At 40.8% G+C, this 24,243-nt stretch overlaps 1 protein-coding gene across 7 annotated transcripts in view; it reads right to left on the bottom strand.

Moving 5' to 3' along the window:
- Positions 1 to 24,243, bottom strand: part of slc35d4 (solute carrier family 35 member D4) — a 178,172-nt gene that overhangs the window by 140,285 nt on the left and 13,644 nt on the right. For all 7 annotated transcript variants that reach the window (XM_087986563.1, XM_087986562.1, XM_087986564.1 and 4 more), the window contains 4 exons: positions 20,913 to 20,990; positions 14,532 to 14,557; positions 13,931 to 13,982; positions 11,731 to 11,779 (listed from right to left, as the gene is read on the bottom strand). In XM_087986563.1, coding sequence (XP_087842689.1) covers positions 11,731 to 11,779; positions 13,931 to 13,982; positions 14,532 to 14,557; positions 20,913 to 20,990 — 205 coding nt within the window. The remainder of the gene's footprint in view (positions 1 to 11,730; positions 11,780 to 13,930; positions 13,983 to 14,531; positions 14,558 to 20,912; positions 20,991 to 24,243) is intronic.

Genomic DNA, 24,243 nt, shown 5'->3' with positions numbered 1-24,243 from the left:
GTAAAAATATTCAAAGATAAGGCCCCCACTGCTCCTCAGAAAGAGTTTTTCACCTACAAATAACTGAGGAATTTCTCCCCATACTGATCTCAAATGGGAGACCGTATCTACTCAGTATCTGATGTGATCAACTCTCATTCATCTAAAGCCCAATGAGTACAGGACCAATCTGCCTAAACATTCAGTTGAGTGAATCTTTCAAAATTGCTTCTATTGCAATTTCAAACTGTCTTAAATAAAGTGACAAGAACGATATATAATGCTTCAGATGTAGTTTCGCTAACATACTATACAGCTTTTGCAAAGATTCCTTACTTTTATATTTGACTCCTCTTGCATTAAGCAACATCCCAGTTAGATACTGTACCTTCTTGTGAACACTTTTTGTGATTCATGTATCAGAACACCACTCCTCTGTGCAACAAAGTCCTATCATCTCTCTCCATCAAAATAGTGCCAAAGTGGACACATTCATATTTTCACGCAATATACTGTCACATTTTTTTCCCCATTCATTTAACTTTGGTTTCTTTTTGCACAATCCTAATGTCCATTTGACAACTTATATCCCTATCTATTCTTTGTGTCATCAAATTTAGCTACCATACATTATGTGCCTTCATTAAGTCATTAATGTATGTTGTTAGTCATTGAGATCTCAGCACTGATTTCTGTGGCACTTCACTAGTTGTACCTTTGCGGAGTTGAAAATGGTTTATTTAGCTTTTTACTGTTTCCTGTTAGCTAACCAAACCTATTATTGCTAATACGTTCAAAACAGAAATTGCTGATGCTGCCAGATCTGCTCAGTTTTCCGAGCGAGTTCTGCTTTTGTTTCTGATTTCCAGCATCTGTAGTTTTTTTTTGTTTCGTGTTACAAGTTAATAACCTGCCACCTACACATGGAACTCACTTTGTGTCACAATCTTTGTCAAATGCTTCAGCATTCATATCTCATGATTCCCCTTATCCTTATTGCCTGTTACTGCCTTAAAAAGGAGTCTAATAAATTAGTGGAACACGATTTCCCTTACACAACACAAAGTCGACTCTACCTAATTGCATCACAATTTTCTACATTCACTACAGTTTCCTTCTTTATATTTCCTTCCTCGAATTCTTTCATCGGGTAGTTCTGAAGGAGGATCAGTTGATCTGTCCCCAATCGAGCCCAGGTTTCCCTCCTCCAGTTGAGCCCAGGACCTGCTTGATTAACTGAACCGCAGTCCAGCTCCTTTTAACTCAATCAAAACATTGCAATGGAGTATGAAATCTGAAGAGTTCCTTAAGATGCTGTCAAAACCTGACCAGGGAGTTGAGAGGTTCCTTGTCAGAACTTAATTTTACTCCCAACAAAGGCAATGACAATTTTCTTTATTGGTTCCCACTTGAAGAAACAAAGGCTTGTTCTTCACTATCATGTACCTGCTGCCTATCTAATAGGGTAGCTTGCAGTTTTTAGCTGATCCATGCCTTCGAATTTCTTCCTATTTTTAAGACATTATCATAGAAGTATAAAAGGCACAGGAGGCGGCCATTTAGACAATCACATCTGCACCAGCTCTTCAAATCAGCGTTGTTACCTCGTGTCAAACTCCTCCTTATTCCCCATCCCCTCACACATTATTTCCATCCAACCCTGCTGAATGCTTCAAATGAACTCGCCTCCATTACATTGCCAAGCAGTGCATTCCATTACATAACTATTTCTTCAGTTTTTTTTAAAAACCCCCTCGCATTAGTTTCTTTCGCAAATCACATTAAATCTGTTCACTCTGGCTCTTGATCCTTTTTCAAAATGGAAAGGTTTCCACCTATCTATTCAAAACCTCTGTCAGATCACCTCTCAGCCACCTTCTCTCCAAGGAGAACACACCCAACTTCTTCAATCTTTCCTCCAAACTGAAGCTCCAGATCTCTGAAACCAATCTTGAAAATTGTTCCTGTAATTTCTCCAATGCATTCACATCCTTCTTATAATATGATGCCCTTAAGTGTAAACAATGCTCCAGCAGAGGTTTAACAAGCATTTTATACAAGTTCAACATCACCTCTTTGCTTTTGTATTCCATGACTCAATTAGTAAAGTCAAGGACCCAGTACACTTTGTTGAATGCTCTCTCCACCTATTCTGCCACCTTCAATGGTCTGTGCATCATAAACCCAGGTGGCTGTGTTCCTGCACCCAATAGAACTCCTTATTTCATATCATTTTTCAATGTCCCTCTGACTAAAGTGCATCACGTCTCTGTATTGAACCCAGTCTGCCACCTAATCGCCCACTCCACCAACTTGTCAAAGTGCTTTCTGGAGTTCTGCACTTGACTCTCTCACAGTTCACAATTCTTTGAAGTTTTGTCATCTGCAAACTTTGAAATTGCCCTGTGCATGCATTGATCCAGATCATTATTATATATCAGAAAAAGCAAAGGCCCCGATACTGACCCCTGGGAAACTCCACTACAAACCTTCCATCAGCTTGAAAAATATCCATTGACTAATACTCGCTTGTTTCCTATCACTTAGCCAATTTCGTATCCATGTTGGTACTGTCCATTCACACCATGACCTACAACTTTCCTCACAGGTCTGTTGTGTGGCACTGTATCAGATTCCTTCTGGAATCCATGTAGACCACATTAATAGTGTTACCCTCATTGACCCTTTCGGTTACCTCTTCAAAAAACTCCACCAAGTTAGTTAAATACAATTTCCACTTTATAAATCTGTGCTGACTTTTCCCAATTAGCACACATATTTTCATCTAACAAAATAGAACTATTCTATCGCAAAAATTGTTTCTAGAATCTTCCCCACCATTAAAGTTAAACTGACTGGTCTATAATTGCAGAGCTTACCTTTACAATTTTTCGTGAACAAGCCCTTAATGTTTGCCATTTTACAAACTTCTGGCATCTTCTCCAAGGACTAGGGAAGACTGAAAGATTGTAGCCAATGCCCCAGCAATTTCCATCATTCCTTCTTTCAAAATCTTCGGATACATCTCATCCGGAGCCAATGCTTTGTCAGCTTTAAGAAACAACAATCTACTCAACTTTTCTGTCCTATCAACGCTTAGCCCTTATAGTAACTGAGTTTCCACCTCTTCCAACATGGCTTGGATAGCACCCCCCTCTTTGGTAAAGACAGAAGCAAAATTTTCATTTAAATACTCAGCCTTCCTTGCTGCCTGTATGTGTAAATCTCTTTTTGGTCATTTCTTTACTATTTATACGTCTACAGAAGACTTTGGGACATTGCTTTTTTGAGTACCTGTCTTTTCTCATTATTCCTCTGCTTTTCTAATAAGTATATTTCTATACTTAACAATACTTACTATTTACTATGAATAAACAGATTCTAGTTAAAAGGTAGACAATTATAAACCACTGATATATAATTTTACTAGTTAAAACACTAAATACTGAAGAAAACATCCTCTGACACAAATATTGAGATAAACACAATGAAAAACGGGTGCCAAGGGTGGCAGGAAAGAATGACAAGCATTTCATTTGTCCCTATCCTCACAGTTCACAGAAATGAACCTTTCGACTTGTCAGGACCTGCTGGTTTTGATCTTCTTCTGTTCCAGGCGCTTTGGACTTGCCTGGAGGTGGTCCTGGTACATGAATTACAAAATGTTAGTGTGCAGGTAACACAAGTAACTAAGGCAACAAGTGCAATGTTGTTGTTTATAGCAACTGCAGTAGAATATAAGAGTAGGTATGTCTTGTTAGAGTTGATTATGTATAGTTTTTATCTCCTTATGTAAGAACGGACACAATTACATTAGAAACAGGTACAGGAAGAGGTGGATCCCACTTGACCATTTTCTTTGATGTGGGACATTATCTTATGAGAAACATTTGGACAGTTTGAGCTTGTATCCTTTGATATTTTGCCATTTGCAATTCAAAAAAGGTATTCTATCCTCACTGCATGAAGTTCTAAGACAGTGCATTATCAATATTCATATTTTGAAAGAGACACATTTTCTTCCTTCAACTCTCCCTCGGCAAAATGGCATTTTTTCCCTTTCTTCTTAATTCAACCTAACATTCTTCTCTACTCGTGTATCCTTGCATTTCTCTTCTCTTTCAATCTTGTGCTTTGTCTTCCCATCCCAATTCAAGTTGTCATTTTCTCTACATCCCCTCCAATCAACCCAGCAATGATATCTTGCTGTAGTCCAGTGTAATCTGACATACATTTTCCACTCACTTTACACAAGCTGTTCCTTTCACAGGAATATAGGGGTTGAAGAGATAGAAGTAATGCTCAAAGAAAAATGGATAGATCCGCACTGAGATTTTTTCCCAGTAAACATTGATCGTGGGCTAGGCTTAGTGGTTGACTCAGTAAAACTCACCAAAAGAGAGCACAAATCTACTCACCAGACTTAGAATTTAAATAGGATTCACAGATCATCTTTAGCATGTGGAACATAACTAGACTATGAGACATGCTTGGAATTTTCAGACACAATGATTTACTTCCCTAATATTTACAGCTTGTGGAAATGAGAAATTTGGCACAGTAAGCAGTCATTGGCAATTGAGAAACTGGAATTGGTTCAAGGAAGGTCTCTGGAAAACTCATACTGCAAAATGCTTTGATCAGTAAATGTTACACATTAACATTCAAAAACTGAGCTGTCACAGATTGGTGTAAGGGATGCAAATGTTTTCAGTTGGGATCACTGTACAGAACCATCTCAAAATTCCTGAACTTTCAGCAAATAGCATATCCAATAGATCCCAAGAATAAGCTAGCGTTTGTCAGGTCTAAATGAATTTTTGACAGGCCAACTCTCAATGTCAAACCACTTCACTACCCATGAAAATTAACTTTCATAAGGGGAAGTCTCACTTGTCACATTTTAAATTATTGCTGAAGATTTAAAATAAAACCTAACTTCAAAACTTCTGAGTCATATTGTTCTTTTTCAATATGCTGTAGACGATTTGACATGGATTTAAATATTCAAAGTTAGACGTTTTCACATGGACTCAGGGAAGGGGTTGCTGAGGGAACGTGGAAGCCTTTTACGTGCCATGTGACTATCACTGCATTGGAGGAGGTTTCCTAGACTCGGGTGATTATTTGTGATACCTTAAAGGGTTTTTGGTTAGTTTGCTCTTCCCAGCTATCAATCTTCACATAGATTGGTAATCACTTTTGCACCTCTGATGAGGAACAAGAGGACAAAACATGTTCAAAGATCCAGCTCACTACAGGGTATGGGCGACCCAAGGGCATGAGGACAGGTTTGGGTTTTTGCGTATAACCCAGTAGCAGTGCCTCAGGAGGCTCTGACTTTCCCATCAGGTGGTCACTGACATTTACGGCTTCCCAGAAGAAAGTCACCTTAACAGATGGTTACCAAGTTAAGTTACCAAGCACCAATCAAGGTCACCTATTCCCCGATTTCTTTTTTTTAAATCCTTTATAGTTCCTTTAATAAATCTGCAAGAAGTGCATTATCCCAGTGATCAACATCACATTGTCACTGATAAGGCCAAGGCAGTGCCCTCAGAATTGCTGCTCTATCCCGATTCCCACAGCACAGGGATTCATAAAACAAACATATAGCAGTTAAAACGTCCTCAGATAAACTAGGAGCAGTCACCAACTGATCAATATCCAGCTGATCTGCACTCACAGACACTTGGGATGTTACACAATACCTTCATTACAAATATCCACCTCAGAATGGAGTCAGTGGAGGTGCCCTGGAAATTAGGACATGTCATTGGTAAGATGCCCCTCGGAGGCCTCCAATTCCAGTACATCTTTCCTTAAAAATGGGAATGAAAAATAATGTCCGCAGTATTCCAGGAACAGTCTCAGGAACACCCTGTTGAGTTGTGACAAGCTTTCCCTATTTTTGAACTCCAGCCTCTAGAAATGAAGGCCAAAGCTCCATTTGGTGGACCAGCTTCATCTGTTTCATGCACAAATCTCCCAGATCCTGCTGTGTTGCAGCTTGTTTTGGAGTCTCTCTCCATTTAAACAATTGTTAGCTTCTGATTTTTCCAACCCAGGTGCATGACTTCCTAGTTCCCTACATTAAATGTCATTTGCCAAGCTTTTGCCCACACACTCAACCTATGCACCCTTGCAAATTCCTTACATCCTCATCATAGTTGCCCTCCTAACTATTTTTGTATAATCGGTAAAGTTAAATACATCACACACTGCCCCCTCTTCCAAGTCATTGGTATAGACTCAACAAAGACCCAGGAATTCAGACTCTGTTTTCAGCATTCTAATCAAACCTCAATGTATGTACTTTACCCAAATATCACAACCTCCTACCTTCTGCAATATAACCTTTGGTATGGCACCTTATCAAATGCCTTCTGAAAATTGAAATGCACTATATCTTAATGGGATTCAACCATGGTTACTTTATCCTTGGAGAACTCTAGCAAATTTGTCAATTTCACAAAACCATGTTGATTCTGTTTGATTGCATTAAGCTTTTCTAAATGGACAATTTCTTCCTTAATAATAGACTCTAGCATTTTCCCAATGACAAATAGTAAGCAAACTGGCCTATACGTTCCTGCTTTCTGTCTTCCTCTCTCCTTGAACAGGCTGTCACGGGTGACTTTCCAATCCACTGAAACCTTCCTACAATCCAGTGAGTTCTGGAATATTTCAACCAATGCTTCCACTACCTCTGCAGCCTCTTCCTTTAAAGCCGTTGGATGCAGACCATCAGATCCTGATGCTTTGTCTGCCTTCAGTCCAGGCAGTTTGTCAAATACTTTATCCCTTACAATAGAGACCATTACGAGACCTTTCCATTAGCACCTTGCTTATCTGATATATTTGAGATGCTTACAATGTCATCTACCATGAAAATTGGTTTAAATATTCCTGATGAAGGTCTTTTGCCCGAAATGAGATTATCTTGCTCCTCGGATGCTGCCTGACGTGCTGTGCTTTCCCAGCACCACTCTAATCTAGAGTCTGATTTCCAGCATCTGCAGCCCTCATTTTTGCTCCATTAAATTATGTTACCTACTCCCCATTATGAATTCCTCAGCCGCATCCTCCAAGTGTACCCCCCCTTACTTTAACTACTCTCTTTTTATATACTCCAAGCTCTTGCTGTGTGTCTTCTATTTCTTGCCAATTTACTTTCCAATTCATGTTATTCGATTTTTAAGCTTTTCAGTCATCTGCTGCCAGTTCCTAAATAAATTTTCAATACTCTGGCCTAACAGAACTTTTGCCACTTTGTCTTTCTAATACAGTTTTTAAATTGGATACTTGCCTTGACTGCCTTTGTTAACCACAGGTGGTACATCCTTCATGGTCAGACAGAATGGAAATAGACACTTTGGTCCAACCAGTCTGTGCCGACCATAATCCCAAATTAAACTAGCCCCATCTGTCTGCGCTTGGCCTATAACCTTCTAAACATTTCTTATTCACATACTTATCTAAATGCCTTTTAAATGTTATAACTGTACCTGCAGGCAACACTTCCTCTGGAAGTTCATTCCACACATGAATCACCCTGTATAAAAATAATTGCTCCTAATGTCTGATTTTCAAATCTTTCTTCTTTCACCTTAAAAATATGTCCTCGAGTCTTGAAATCCCCTACTCTCAGGAAAAGACACCTGCCATTCACCTTATCTATAACCCCCCCATGATTTTATAAACCTCTATACGGTCACCCCTCAACCCCCTATTCGCCAGTGAAAGTAGTATCAGCCTATCCAGCCTCTCCTTATAACTCAAACCCTCCATTCCCAGCAACACCATGGTAAATCTCTTCTGAACCCTTTCCAGCTTAATAATACCTTTCCTAAAACCGGGCAACTAGAACTGGACATAGCACTCCAGAAGAGGTCTCACCAATGCCCTGTATAACCTTAACATAATATCCCAACTCCGAAAATCAAAGGTGTTCTTAACCATCCTGATGGAAACTTAAAGAACTATGTATCTGAACTGTTAGGTCTCTCTGCCCACAACACTTCCTAAGGCCCTACTTTTAATTGTGTATGTCCTGCCCTTGTTTGTGTTACCAAAATTCAATCCCGTGCATCTATCCAAATTAAACTCCATCTGCCACTCCTCAGCCCATTGACCCAATTGATCAAAATCTCTTTGTAATCTTAGATAACCTTCTTTGCTGTGAACTATACCACCAATCTGAAGATCATCCGCAAACTTATTCATTACGCCTTTTATATTCTCATCTACATCATTTATATAAATATTAAACAAAAGTGGACCAACTCCCATCCGTGTGGAATACTGCTGGTCACAGGCTTCCAGTTTGAAAAAAATTAGCAAGTTACCAGGCCAGAGAGGCCGGGGAAAATTACTCCTATTCCTTTCGAGGAACCTGTCAACGTTCACCTGGAGCACTAGGACCCTGGCCAGCCACCAGCCGTTATCCCAACCTATTATCTCAGCCACTCCTAAACAGTAAACTCCCAGTCAGTCTCCTGTAACCCTCCCCAATTAAACACTAACTGAATCAAATGCCTGTCAGTCCCAGAAGGCTAAATGTAAAGCCTCAAACCGACCTCAACAAAATGGCTGGCCATACCAACCAGAGCCTTGTCTTCAAATCCTTCCATCTTAGTCCCATCTTGGTAGTTCCCCGAAGTATATCTGACCTGGACAAGGCCCATGTTAATAGAGTCAGGGTGCTTCCTCAGAGTGCATGCCCTCCACTGAGAGGGGCCTGTTGTCCTTTGTGGGAGATTAGGGAAAGCAAATGGAATTGACAAGATGAAAGGGCTCAAAATCAACACTGGGCATGTGTGTAATTTTCAATGCCTGCTAACATTAAGCCCACACGCGTGAGTGCTGTACAACACTGGCAAACTGGTACCTAATTACCAGGCAGCTGGGGACACCATTCCTCTATCAATGGTCAGTGTGACACCGCACTCCCGCTGCTGACCTCATCTGTCACTGCCACCTAGGCCTGCTCACTCTCAGAGGCTGCCTTCTTCCAGGTATCTGCTGGGAACAGAATCTCCCTGCGGGCCCTTACAGCATAGAATTCCCAAAACGGATTGCAGCCTGTTCACATCGACACTCCCATCTGCCAGGTGGCTGATTCAATTTTGACTCCGCAAGGCCTCCATTCAGACCCTGACTGGAGCCCATTAAACAGTGAAGCCGAAACAGATTGCTGCTGGTCTCCATCACATCCTCCCGCTCCAATCTGAAAGAACTATCTGGAAATCACATGCAAATACTGTGGCTGAATTTAAAAGCAAACATGAAAGCACTGTTGAAATGTTCAGGTCCCTCACACACCATTAGTACCCCTCACTCTGGGTGGGTATAACTGATAAACTTCAGCCTTGTCTTTCTTATCACGTTAATGGCTGATGAAAATTTGAGTACCCAATATTGGGGTACTTGGATGCAATTCTGTAAGGTTTTTAATGACATTTGGGAGGGGGTTCATCTGAGCTAGGCAGTGCAGGTCAGATTGCATATATTTGGTGTTAGCCAGTATGACAGATTCAGTAATGTGACGGGCTACTGTCTGTTAACTAGCTCAATTTAAAAAGATTAATGCCACTGCTAACATATCACATGATGTAAAGTTGTATTTGCACACTGAACATTTATCTAACATCACAAACTGTAAATTCTAGGCTGCAATAAGTGTAATCCATGGAAAGATTTAATTAATCTCTGCTGCTATATAATGTGTTGGCTATTGCATTGTATTAGCAACGCAAATGCATCACTTCTAATTGAATTCAGTGATCTTGTAATTTTGTGCATTAACAGCAGAGGAAATTTTAAAAATTAGCAATGTTGCTGGATCATCTATAAAACCTAACTAGCTCTTTATGGTCTTTTCTGGAAGGGAAGCACAACAGCTGTATCTGGCTCCAACACAATCCAGACTACATTCTTGATTCTTAATGCTCTCTGAAGTGGTTCAAACATGTCACTCAAGATTTGTATGGCACAGGAGGTGGTCACTTGGTCCACTGTGCCTGACCTACATCTTGGCAACAACTATCCAATTCGTCCCACTCTCTGGCTCTTTCTCCATAAATGATTATTTTTCAAGTAGGTAAGAAATCTCTTTTGAAACCTTACTATTATACCATTTTCCATCACCTGTTCAGGAAATGCGTACATTGGGAGAAACAAAATCTCATTACCTCCCCACAGTCGGCGCCCTCTGCTTAATTTCAAAAATACTTTATTCATAAAAATATCCTTATACACACAGTCATTGAAACAGCTCAGTTCTGTCCAGTAGCATAAGAAACAAACAAACATTGGAGTTAGACTCTATCCAGGAAACAACCCAAAGGCATTTCTTACTTATACACGACTATATTTGCATACATTTGTGGCATCGAGAGGGTCCAATAAATGAAAGGACCCCCATTTAAATTTTGGCAGAAAGACGTTAAATGGTGGTGCTAACCCACTCAGCGCCTTGGTGGCAGCTGCCCCAAGCTTTAGCATTTACTGTCGCTCCTGTCGGTATAAACCGAGGAGGGAACTGTTTGCACTCAGCTGTTAAGCAGAAGAACTTACCCAGAAGGCACTGCTTCCTTCTGAGAGTCACTAGACTTGAGCAATTTACCAATATAGCCTAAATCCCCAGAAGAAATAGTCGTAAAAGCAGAAAAAATTTGGAGCATGGATCACAGGAAGATATAGTGTTAGTTGATTCAAATATGTAAAAATATTGCAACAATTAACATTGTAAATCTGTCAAAAATGTCGGGGGGGGGGGGGGGGGGGAACTGACCTAGACTCTCCTTCGTGGCATGAGATTCAACAGTAAGATTGTGCGTTAGCGTGCTTGAAACAATTCTAACAGATTATGCATTTTAATAGAGTTGTTCATACAGTTTTTTTTAAAAAAGTGCAAAACACATATTACAGGTATAATTATACAGTTCAGTAATGCTATATTCGATTGTTCATTTACCAACAGGATTGAAAACAAGATCACAGTGACTTCATGCAAAAGAAAACAAACAATCTGATAATGCTATGCTACAGAATTTGACCAGAAATGCAGTGCCCATAGCTCCTTCTGAGAGATCAGATGAAAATACTTCATTCACTGTTTTCCATGAAAAGATTACTCTCAGTCCAGAACAACATATGTATGTTCTTTTGGCAAATTAATATTGTATTTCAAAGCTTTAATTAATTTCAAGAAATAAAAGTCAATATTTTGGCATCCAGCAGATTAGCAGGTACGATCATTACCAGATTTAAGATCATAATCTAATTGCCATCAGAGCAACTGGACCAACACAAATAGATCTTAAAGTCCCTGAGCTGGGAGATGGTGGAGGTGAAGAAAATGGAAAGAAGAAAAATTGGCTAGACGTTAGAACTTGTCAAAAGACATTCAAGGACGTGACTATATGATTGCAACTGCAGAGTACATTTGTGCAGATTTCAAGTGAGTAGGACTGTGTTTGGCTCCCCCTATGGTAAAAGAGCTTACTGAGAGTGGACAGAAATTTAGACAAGGTACAGAAGTGCTGCCTGCACCTGTGGGCTTGTACGTAACAACCAGTGGTGACTTCATAAAGAAATCAGCAAAATAAAGATACCAAACTCAAACTCGGATGTAAAGCAATGCTATATATCTGCATTTTTTTGAAAAATTAGACTAGAAGAATAGAACATAGGTCTTAACTTCTTGAAGAAAGCACTATAAGGACACAGTAAAATCATTTCACTCACCAACGCAGAGAATGTGTATCATCGCCCAGATATAGCCTCCTGGGTCAAACTGAAACACAGGAAGTTTTTTTAGGTTAAGAAAACACACACTCATTGCTTTGTAGCTCCCCTACATGGAGATTCAAGAGAACTGCAGAAGTAAATTATATAAAACAAACTGGGAATATTGATAACATGTACAGTCTACTCACTTCTCAGAACAACACACAAATGAATATAACAAACTTAAAGAGTAAGGAAAAAGTTATTTTTCCCATCCTTTTCTTGATAAATCAGTCCTGCTTACCTTCTGGCTGCATCTCAGTTAAACTACATAAATTGAACTAAAACATGAGCACTGTTAACATACAGATTTATCAGAGTGACCACAGGTCAGTAATCTCTCTTTACAAGGGCTCATAAACACTTAGGAGATATTCCAACAGATGGTTACATAAGAAATAATCAAGATCAATTATTAGTTTCATCAGATTATAGTACATTTTCCACATGGAACCATTTTCAGGACATTTAAATACAAAATACCCTGTAATGGATTCAATCAAAATACTTCAACAATATCAGCTAACAAATCTGAAATCAACAGATATTGTCAAGCCAATGACTGGAAACAGAAAGTGAACACTTTAAGTATTAACGCAAACCCCACAGGCACAGCAACTGACTGCAAGTGGATGTAAATTATTATATCATGTACAATTGTAACCACAAGCCAGAGACCAGAGATCCTGGAGAAAGATATATTTATGAAGCTCCCCAGTAAAGTTCCTGCTTTATCTTACAAAGTTAGAATTTGCTATCCCAACCAGGATTCGGTTTGGAGGTTTTTCTAGATTAATGACTAACACTAACAAATAATAAAAAAAATCATATTGCACTGTAACACCTGCAAGCAGAACCAAATTAATGTGAAACTTGAATAAGGTAGTGACCTTATTCTACATAATTAGATCATTAAAAGAAAGGTGCATACAGGCAAGGAACTGCACTGTAGAATCAAATAGCCTTGGATTCCAGCCAATCAATCTGAGCTGGTGGCAATGGGTCTCTGCAAGGGGAAAAGAAAACTGAGCAACACTCTCACTCCCACCAAAGGACGTACGTAAGAAATGTAAGCACAGGCTTGGAAGCAGGCCATTGTCACCCAGGAAGCAGCTTGTAGCACTGGATAACATGAATTTATGGCACTTTAATCTCATACTATGCACAAATAATTATAAGCCATGGTCTTCTCAGCGTTTGATTAGAATAATCTTGGCATAAAAGACTCTGTAATTAGTGTGTCAGTGCATAGGCTTGCTATTCCTGAAGTAATAAGATATGCTGCTTTAAAATAATTCCCCGCACAACGTGCTTCTAGCAGAATGCCTCACTGGGTTGTTCTGTTGCACTGGGTGGGGGATGGCAGAAAAGATGACAGAAAGTATACCTTGTGTCAGAAGTTGGTTCAAAACTATGGTGTAATTAATTCAGAGAGTATGGAAATTAATATTAATTCATTACAAACTTGACTGTATCTTAATTCTGCTCCTGTGTTGTTTGGAGTCAAGGTCATAAAAGGGTATTATCTCCCACTGGGATATCACAGTTCATAGGATTTGGTGCTAACATGGGAATTTTTGTTTCAATTGTCGGAAAATATAGATCATTAGATGTGCTGCACCCTCCAGTGCTAGAAAAGAGTTTATTCTTCCATGTATGGTGGATCCTGGGAACAGGGATGATCAGTGGTCAGCTCTGGGAGCCTTACTTATTGGTAAACTTCTCTGCCCCTTCCACTATCTGAAAGCATCTCAAACTTTTAACCCAGCCCTCATGAACTTTCAATCAAGCCTTTCTAAACAGATTTTTAAAAAGTTTTCTTAAGAAGTTGATGTAGTTTTGCTCAAGAGTCAAGGGACTTTTGACCTCCAAAGCGTTCAGGAAACTTTTCTGTTTAAAACAAAAGAGCAGAGTGAGCTGTCCTCATCCAGGAGTGTCTAATGACATGGTGTTGAGAGGCTTGGCTTTTCTGTTTATGTCTTTTAAAGAAAGAGTAAGAGCTGATGGGGGAAGGGGGTCATTGGCAGAAATCATATACACACACTCCACCCTGACCCACCAGTGACCAACACCTACATTCTGTGAAGAAACAATAAAATGCATTAAGGATATCAAATTATCAAACAATTAGTTCATAGGACAGATGTCACTCACTTACCGGAGAGTCATTGTATGCCAAAATGACAGCAGATAAAGGAAACATAAACATACTGAAAGAGAAGCATCCAGATACAAAATTAGTAAGCTCCAGTCATGTTTTACCTTATAAACATTCCTTAGCAATGGAATTCTGCACTGCTTTAATGGTATAACTAAGATTAAAGTATGCATTCAGCATAAATGCCACTTGATCCAAACTTGCTCCATCCTTTGTTAACCTTAGTAGTTTTTATTCTCTTTGATAGGTCAATTCCATGGCCTTTTCTATTAAAGGATATTTTTTTCCTGATGCAAATCTGTGTATTGTTTATCAACTTGAATTTCTCTAGATCTACTGCCTATTGCCTCCATAGATTAACTGCAGATTCCAAAATTACTTTGGTGATCAATTCACAGCATTACACAATTTGAATTTGCGTATGGAGGTCACCCACCTAGTTTTCCCTCACCTCATACGGCATCTCCTGTATGTACTCAGTGTTAAACTACAACACTCTTCAACTATTCAACATTCTGCAAACATTCATTCAATAGGGACTGTAATCTATAATATTTGACAAATATGCAAAAGATATCAATAGGTCACTGAACAAACATACCCAAGGAACTTCAGCCAAGACAACTTCTGTGTAAAAGAAGAGTTAAGAAACAATGATTTGTAATCAGTTACAACTTGATTGTCAGTATTTTGCTTTACTTTCTAAAGCACAGCATCACCATTTAAGCTAGTTTATGTTCAAATGTGAAACAGAAATCACCTTTTGATCTATCAAACCAGTCAAGGTTCTGTCTTAATAGTGAAGCGATCCAGTCAAAGCAAATTTCCTCACATTTCAAAATATTGTTAGAGATTTTTTGAAGTGTTAATCTAATTCCCACTTGTCACAATGTACTTCATTTTAAAAGCCTCTTGTTGTAATGCATTCCTTATTTCAATAACCCTCCGTAAGACAGCATTTCTTTTAATCTTACCAGGTGACTTTATGACATTTTGTGTTCACCAGTGCAAGAAATAGCACTATAGATGACAGTATCGTTCTAAAATTTGGATTTGACATTGTAACAAATTAGCTCCAGGTTCCAACATGCCCTCAACCTAATCACAGAGAAAGACCATCCTTTAAAAGAGCACAATACTTTCACTCCTCCTTCATACTCCTGCAAGCAGCAAACACAAATTCAATCCTGAACGCCTCAACATTTAGTTTATCCATATTTGGAGTGTTGTGTGTAGTTCTGATTGCAGAACACTAATGGAAGATGTGGAGGCTTTGGAGAGGGTGCAGAAGTAGTTTCTCAGGATGTTGCCTGAATTAGAGTCTCTTAGCAATAAGGAGAGCTTGGATAGATTTGGATCGTTTTCAGTCGAGCTTTAGAGGCTGAGGAGCGATCTGGTAAAAGTTTATGAAATTATGAGGCATGAGTAGTGTTGATAGTCAGTCTTTTTCCCAGGGAGTACACGTCAAATACTAGGGGCCTTAGCTTTAAAGGAGATATATGAAGCAAGTTGTTTTTACACAGAGTGGAAGGTGCCTAGAACACGTTGTCATGAAAAATGGTAGAAGCAAATGTGATGGCAACATTTAAGGCAGGAAATAGAGTGACACAGACCAGATACAGCCAGGTGGGGTTAGTTTAGAATGGCATGGTCAGCATGGACATGACAGGCTGAAGTGCTTGTTCCTGTGCTATACTATCCTATGTTCTTGATATTCTGCTGTCAATTTGTACTAGTAGAAAGTAAGTCAAGGTTGACTAACTTTATTTTGAAACCAAAAGTCCTCAATACAGAGGTGTGAAGGTGTAGCAGACTGGATAGAGCAGATTCAAAACCATTTACAAAAAGCAGTGTTCATTCACTTTTTATTGTATAAGTGCACTGTAGATGTATACTTCCAGTATATGCATGTGGATGATGCTGAAGATAGCCCTTCTTTTGCCCCCATAATGGTACTGTGAGGGTAACTGTTCTGGTGACCTTTTTTGGGAGCACTATTGTATTAGATAGGAAATTCCAGGTTTTGGCTCCGTGGTACGGAGGCTGAGGCAGCATATTTCCAAATTAATAACTGATAATATGAGTTGGTGAGGAGTGGAAGCAATGGTTCTCTTATTATGTTGTTACTCCTGTCCTTTTTGGTGGGACTGGCATGTGCCATCATTGATTAATGCTTGGCAAGTTGCTGCAGCTATAGTGCATTCATAGGGAAGGGAGATATGATACTCAGTGACAGAGAGGAGAAAGCAACCATTACTTAACTGTCTCAAGTGTTGTTGCAGCTGTACACATTCAGGTACGTAGCAAATATCAATCACACTCCTGACTTGAGTCTCTCAGATTGTGAAGAAGCTTTAAGGTATGGAAGTGGCTCGCTCTTTACAGAACATCCAAGTAACTCAGTGTTAACGTGTCTGATCCAACTACCTTCTGCCCAATGACAACCACTGGACAATGATGATTGATAATCCAACTATATCCATTCCTTTGAAGTTCAAGCAATGCTGCTTTGACCTTTGCTTGCTGGAAATGCATTACTTGTGCTGTGAGCATTGTGTGAGCCTAATTAGCCTAAGCTATGTATTCATGCTGCTCGCTGACGCAGAGAGCATCCAATTCCTCATCATCAGTGGAATGCCAAATGGAGTTAAACATTGTTGAATAGAGTTGCGAAAGGCTTGCAAACCTGGCTTAGAGTGGTAGTGACATTACAGCTGTCTGCAAGGCACAGAGCTCACATATCTATATAGTTGAATTTTGGCATGGGAGGGAATTAAAAAGTTTCTCATCTAGATGGTAATAGATACAGAAAGAAAGGAATGTACAATCAGAGAAAAGTGACAATTGAAAAGTATGACCCAAAGAGTCTGCAGAGGGATACAGACAGGGTAAGGTTCATAGAATGTGGTGCTGGAAAAGTACAGCTAGTCAGGCAGCATCCAAGGAGCAGGAGAGTCGACGTCTTGAGCAATAATCAGGAATTTATGCTTGAAACGTCGACTCTCCTGCTCCTCAGATGCTGTCTGACCGGCTGTGCTTTTCCAGCATCCACTCTGACCTCCAATCCTCACTCTCTCCCAGATTAAGGTTCATCCCAAGCAGCTGCGTGACGCAGGACTCTAGGCTCTACAGTCTGTACCCTGGGGACACACACAGACATACATTGACTGTGCCTGGACAACCATCAACTCGGTGAAAGACGCTCTCTGGTCTGCTTGAACCTTGTTGGTCTTCCAGAACAAGGAGTTGACGCCGACTGAGTGTTTCAGACTGGCACATTTCAAGGTCCAGGACTACGTGCTGACACATGCAGTAAAACCTGTGGCAGCTGCAATCAAGGCGCATTGGAGAAAGACAACTGCCGGAGGGTAAATGGGCAACTGTTCAGTTATCAGACCCTCCTAGTGCCTCAAATACATGTAAATATTAGTATTGTATGTGCAAGAGTGGTCTTTGGTCTTTTAGATAGAGTCAAAGTACAATGCTTTGTTTATTTACTTGACATGAAACTGTACAAAATCGAACTGTTTTTGTGACAATGTGTATGCACGAAGAGATTTTTTACGAATAAAGTATTTTTTGAAATAAAAAGATACAGATAGGTTAAGTGGGTGGGCACAACCCTTGGCAGATGAAATACATGCAGAAAACATGAGGTCGTGCACTTTGGCAGCAAGAATAGAGGAGCTGGACTCTACCTAAACAGAAAAAGATAGCAGAAAGCTCCAGCACAGAAGGATTTGGGAGCCCTCGTCAATGAATCATAAAAAATGCTAGCACCCAAGGTCAGCAGGTAAGAGGAAAGACAAATAGAATTTCAAAGGGAATGGAGTTTAAAAATAGGGAAATCTTGCCAAAACAATACAAGGCACTAGTCAAGTGACAGCTGGAAAACTGAACAGTTCTGGACCCTTATCTAAGGAAAAATACATTGGTATGGGAAGCAGACCAGAGAAAGCTCACTAGGTTGCCCAGGGAATGGAGACTCATTTTTAAAATGAGAAGTTGACTAAGTTAGAGCTGTACTCATTGGAATTTGGAAGAATGAGGAGGTGATTTTATTAAAACATACAACCTATTTAGGAGATTTGACAGAGTCAGTGTGTAAAAGGCTGTTTCCCCTTGTGGGAAAGTCTAGGACCACAGGAGAAAATCTCAGAAGACAGGGTACTCATTTAAGAAAGAGTTAAGGAGGAATTTCTTCTCTTAGTAGGTAATGAATCTGTAGAATTCTTTACTGCAGAGTGCAGTCAAGGTTGGATCGTAAAGTATAATCAAGGCTAAGATACACAGATTTTTACTTAGCAAGGGAATCAAGGAGTATGGGAAAAGACAGGAAGTGAAGTTGGGGGATTTCCAGATCAACCATCATCTCACTGAGACATGATGGGCTGAATGGCCTCATTCTGTTCCTACTTCTTATGGACACCAGAATTAATCTTTACTGAAGTGTGTATATATGGGGAGATAACTAAGCAAATTGTCTCCCTCTAACATTTCCATATTCAGGAGGGATATCGCTTCATCTTCCATTATCCCAATTTGCTAACTGCTCTTGCTCATCAATGCTCCAACTGTACCAGATATACGCAACTTACGCACTCAGTTTTATCTTTACTATAATTTAGGGACCTCAAACTGTTCTGGCGTAAGACATCAAATTGCTTCCAATTCCTCCAAACCAATGTAGTTTATTCGATATTTATGGTGATCTTCTTTAGCCTTGTGAGGCCATTTCATACTCATTTCTTTTCTATGCACAATCTTTAAACTGAGCTACTTTCATGCCTTTCTGAAAAATCTTTCAGTGGTTAGCAATGCTGCCTCACAGCACCAGGGTCCCAGGTTCGATCCCAGTCTCGGGCGACTGGCTGTGTGAAGTTTGCACATTCGCCCTGTGTCTGCGCGTGTTAGCTTCGGCTTCCTCTCACAGTCCAAAGATGTGCAGGTCACGTGAATTGGCCATGCTAAGTTGCCCAACGTGTTAGGTGCATTAGTCAGAGGGAAATGGGTCTGGGTGGGTTGTCCTTCAGAGGGTTGGTGTGGACTGGTTGGCCCAAAGGACTTGTTTCCACACTGTAGGGAATCTAATCTAAATAACCTTTCCACTGTGTCACAGATGCCTTGTATAGAACCGGGTTACACATGAGAGAATCTGCTGACCGTTCAAACTAATCGACTTCTTGCTGCGACAGGGTCACAGGTTCTTAATTTCTATCTCATTCTCTCTCCCTCCCCATTCCCTTTTGCTCAGCCTTTTTGGTGGTGACCATGATTTCCTGGTTCAAGATTTGATAAACCTTGATGTACAAATCTATATTTTCTATTTTTGGGTACAGTCAAACTTGGCTTTGCATTTGCAGTAATTTTACTTTTCCTTATTTTTTGTTCCTATTGCATACAGTCAAAAAGCTTTTTCTTTTTGAGTGTTGGTTCAGAGAAAACAAAATGGCATTTAGATATCACAGGTTTAACCAGTAGCTGACAAATTAGACTGACCTACTTTGAAGATTGGATCACACTAAAAACCTTGTAAATGGGCTGGCCTCACCTTTTCTAGCACACACTGATCAATCTCATTACCAGCATCAGTCCAACAACCAAACGTGGCCGATTACCCTTGTATTTTTAATGAGGTTTATGAGACTCTATTCAGGTGTCAGCAACAGCTGTTACAGTGGAGTTGGCATTATATGAAAGGATATCAAGATATTACTTGGGTGTGAGAGAAAGTTAAACAGGGACAGAAATTCTAGAGAACAGTGACACTCAGTTATACCAAGTTAGACGTACAATCAGTGTTGAACTAGGGCTGTCTGTTGGTAATAAATTTGACAGCATGTCAACATTTGGACATTTAGACCATCAAAACAGCATTGTCTTGAAATACAGGAGGACTGATCAAAGCATGCAGCAAATTAAATCTGATCAGTAAAAAGTATCCCTACAAGTGACAGGGGAGCCAGGAAGTATTTAGCTTTGATGCCCTGGCTACCTGAGGCAAGCTGAACGGACTAAGCTCAAAGCTCATGGTTCGGGCCCAGCTGTAATTTTCAGTCACGAATTCCAAACCACCAATGGCAGGCATAAAGCACTGACTTGAGTGAGTCTGGCCCCTTTAAATTCTTGCAGTCTTTTGAACGTTGTGGGCATGATCTGACTGGACAATCTTTTGAGACCCAATTCCTGTTCTGAAAAACTCTGGAGAACTAGCTTTACTTCTTTTTCAAATCTGCAGCTTTTAAAGCCCATTGCTTTTAAAGCTTTCTACGCTATACCAACTCTCAAAGCCTACCAACCACACCACCCAACTCACTACCCTCCCAAACCACCCCCCTCCATGCTTTCCAACCCTCTTCCCCATCCAACCACCTCCCCCACTTGCATCTCCCCATCCCAACAGCCCCCCAATCCACAATCAACCATCCCCCCCTTACACCCAGGGCTCTGCATCCCCCCGGCCCAGCCCCAGAAACCTCTCCACCCCCCTTCCCTACAGCCTTCCACCTTCTTCCCCAGAGCTTTCCATTCCCCTCCCACAACCCCAGAACCTCCCCCATTCCCCCAAGTCTCCAACAACTCTTCCAACCCCCACAGCTGTATTCTTCCTCCAACCCCAAAGGCTTCCCAATCTGCACAGCCCTCCATTCCCCTCCCCCAACCCAATAGCTATCCATTCCCACAACTCTCCACCCCCCAACTCTCCATCCACCACAACCCAACAGCTGTCCACTCACTCTTCCCCACATCTCCACACCCCCTTCCCCACCCTCCATGCCCTTCACCTCTCGCCTCACTCTCCATACCGAGCGTCACAGCAATACTCAATTCTTTTAAAATGGGACCACAATGGTAAGAGTTAGACTTACACCTGATTTTTCATGTTTATTAATCTGATACTGTTTAAAACAGACACCACGCAAAACCTGTCTCAGTCTAGCTTCAAACATCAAAAGGAAAACAATGCACTGTTAGACTGTACCTCTTTTCTGGCAATTTTCAGGAATATGGTGACAATAACCTCGGATGTATTCTGAAGCAGCAAGAAGAATGGAATAGGCTGTAAGAAATAAATAATACAAGTTAATGAGGAGATCAAGGTCACTTTTCAAACTAATACTAACCTGCTGGAATTCTGCTGTAAGGCTCATCTCCAAAAGGCAGCTGAATGATTTACATTTATTTATTTATGAAGAAAGGGATTTAAGGAGGATTCATCACCCAATAGAAAGCAAGTGTCTTTTGTAGACATATTACATTGTAGCTTTAACAGTGCAAATGGCGTGTGGAAGAAAAGAGCTTTAAACATATCTGAATATGTACACACACAATTAAACAACCTTAAATAATCCCATGCTGTTTTCATTTTCAGTAACAGCATGAAGCAGGCCTCTTGAATGGTGAGGAAGTTGAGTAGTCAGAAATAGTTGGCACTCCACCTAATGGCAATGTTAAGAACTGAAAGATCAAAATGCTCCTTTTAAAAAAAATGGGAAGGGAGATTGGAATTGGTGCTCACAGGTCTGAATGGCTTCTGCATTTTTACTACGTATCCTGCTAAATTCCCTCACTTTTTAAGATACAAGAGTCAACTGACAGACACTCGGCATGGGTCCTGTCCGTAACGCTGACAACTAGCAAACAAAGGCAGCCGATCCAGCCACAGAGCACCTGCACATGCCACAGTGAAACAGGCTATAATCGACAATAACAGAAACATTGCCTGGCAAATTTTTATATCCGGTGGCTTCTTAAATGCCAGTACAACACAGTGATAATAATAGGAGAATTAAATGGGATGTATTACACGCACAAGAGGTAAAACTGGAAAGTACAAATACTCCATGAATGGTGTTGATGTAGTTTGAGTGAAAGAGGTTTAGAAATTTCAGATGATGCAACACATGGAAGGATTCTTCTGGCACAAGGGGTAGTGTCTCTACCTCTGGACCAGGAAACCAGAGTTGAAAAATGTGTTGCTGGAAAAGCGCAGGTCAGGCAGCATCCAAGGAGCAGGAGAATCGACGTTTCGGGCATAAGCCGTTCTTCAGGAATGAGGAAGGTGTGCCAAGCAGGCTAAGATAAAAGGTAGGGAGGAGGGACTTGGGGGAGGGGCGTCGAGAATGCGATATCTTAGCCTGCTTGGCACACCTTCCTCATTCCTGAAGCAGGGCTTATGCCCGAAACGTCGATTCTCCTGCTCCTTGGATGCTGCCTGACCTGCTGCGCTTTTCCAGCAACACATTTTTCAGCTCTGATCTCCAGCATTTGCAGTCCTCACTTTCTCCCAGGAAACCAGAGTTCAAGTTCCACCTGTTTCAGAGGTGTACAGTAACAGCCCTGGACAGGTTGATTAGAAGAAAAAAAAATTACAAAGACAGTACATCCAGCCTGACAGTAGCAACACTGAACAAAGCAGGTGGGATTTCAAACTACTGAACTAGACAGGCTAAATACTAGTCAAACGATAGCTTCACAGATCTCCCTTCAAACTGCACTTCGAATATTGTAACCAGCTCGGATCACAGACTTCCAAGTAAGGTCAGCGTTGGAAGCAGTGCAGTGCAGAGCTAAGAAGTGGGCAGGAATATCAAAACAACTGAGAGATGTGGAATTTTAGGCTTTTCTGTCTGCAAAGGAGACATCCAAGATATAGCTTTATCAGCACATATAGGGAGATAGTTAAAGAATAATAACTCTAGTTTATTACTTTAATACAAAATAAATTGGGATAATGTGTGGGGGAACAAGGATTCAGACAAATGTAAAATAAATTCAGGATTGAGGATATTCTCCTGCACACATAAATCAACCTATGGAATAGTTGCGAATCACTGTAATCATTGAAGAAATAAATCGCTGCATTGGAGAGATCTTAGAGACTTCAAGGTTGGGTGAATTGTGACGGGATGCCCATCCTTATTAATTTTGCAATCAATTTTGGAAATGAGTAGCTACCTTTACATTTGCACATAAATGAGTTTGCTGGGCTCTCTAGGTTTTGGCTTATGGGTATCTTCAATTTTGTCTTGAGTGTAGTACTGTATGTAACAAACAAAGTGTAATTTCCTAATTTTTATAAACAGATTGTTAAGCGGTCAAGCAATTCCATTTATAGCTGCAATGTGAGCAACTGTCCTGTCAGTTAATCTAAAGCATGGATTTATTAAGGAGAAATATTGTTTGACTGGAGTATGGTTCATTGGATGAAGCAACACAGTAGTTAGGATTTCACAGATTTCCTGAAGACAACTGATAAAATGTCCTACAGGAAACCTTTAGTTACAAAAACTTGGCACACATTCAAATGCTGTCAGTGTTTTAATCATTGCTTGAAGCAATGTGTCAAAGTTAGTCACTACTTCACAAGAGCAATCATATCACACCACTGTCAACCAACCAACCAACCCCACATACATTTGAGACACCACCCACGCCCTCCACCTCCTCCAAGACTTCAGTTTCCCCAGCCCCCGACGCCTCATCTTCACCATGGATATCCAATCCCTCTACACCTCCATCCGCCATGACCAGGGCCTCCAAGCCCTCCGTTTTTTCCTCTCCCCACGTCCCCAATAGTACCCTTCCACCAACACTCTCATTCGTTTGGCTGAACTGGTCCTCACCCTTAACAATTTCTCCTTCGAATCCTCCCACTTCCTCCAGACCAAAGGGTTAGCCATGGGCACATGTATGGGCCCCCGCTATGCCTGTCTCTTTGTTGGCTACGTAGAGCAGTCGATCTTCCGTAATTACACCGGCACCACTCCACACCTCTTCCTCCGCTACATTGATGACTGCATTGGCACCACCTCATGCTCCCGTGAGGAGGTTGAGCAATTCATCAACTTCACCAACACATTCCACCCTGACCTTAAATTTACCTGGACCATCTCTGACACCTCTCCCCCTTTCTGGACCTCTCCATCTCCATTAATGACGACCGACTTGACTGACATTTTTTACAAACCCACCAACTCCCACAGCTATCTGGATTACACCTCTTCCCACCTTACCTCTTGCAAAAATGCCTCCCATATTCCCAATTCCTCCGCCTCCGCCGTATCTGCTCCCAGGAGGACCAGTTCCACGACAGAACACACCAGATGGCCTCCTTCTTTAGAGACCGCAATTTCCCTTCCCACGTGGTTAAAGATGCCCTCCAATGCATCACGTCCACATCTCACACCTCCGCCCTCAGACCCCAACCCTCCAACCGTAACAAGGACAGAACGCCCCTGGTGCTCACCTTCCACCCTACCAACCTTCGCATAAACCAAATATCCGCCGACATTTCCGCCACCTCCAAAAAG

Source organism: Chiloscyllium plagiosum, unplaced genomic scaffold (assembly GCF_037043375.1).
Source record: "Chiloscyllium plagiosum isolate Xiang-an unplaced genomic scaffold, Cpla_swu_hap1 HiC_scaffold_4, whole genome shotgun sequence".
Lineage (NCBI taxonomy): Eukaryota > Metazoa > Chordata > Chondrichthyes > Orectolobiformes > Hemiscylliidae > Chiloscyllium > Chiloscyllium plagiosum.
The sequence above is the reverse complement of the archived record's forward strand: the minus strand, read 5'-3'. Positions and strand labels throughout refer to the sequence as shown.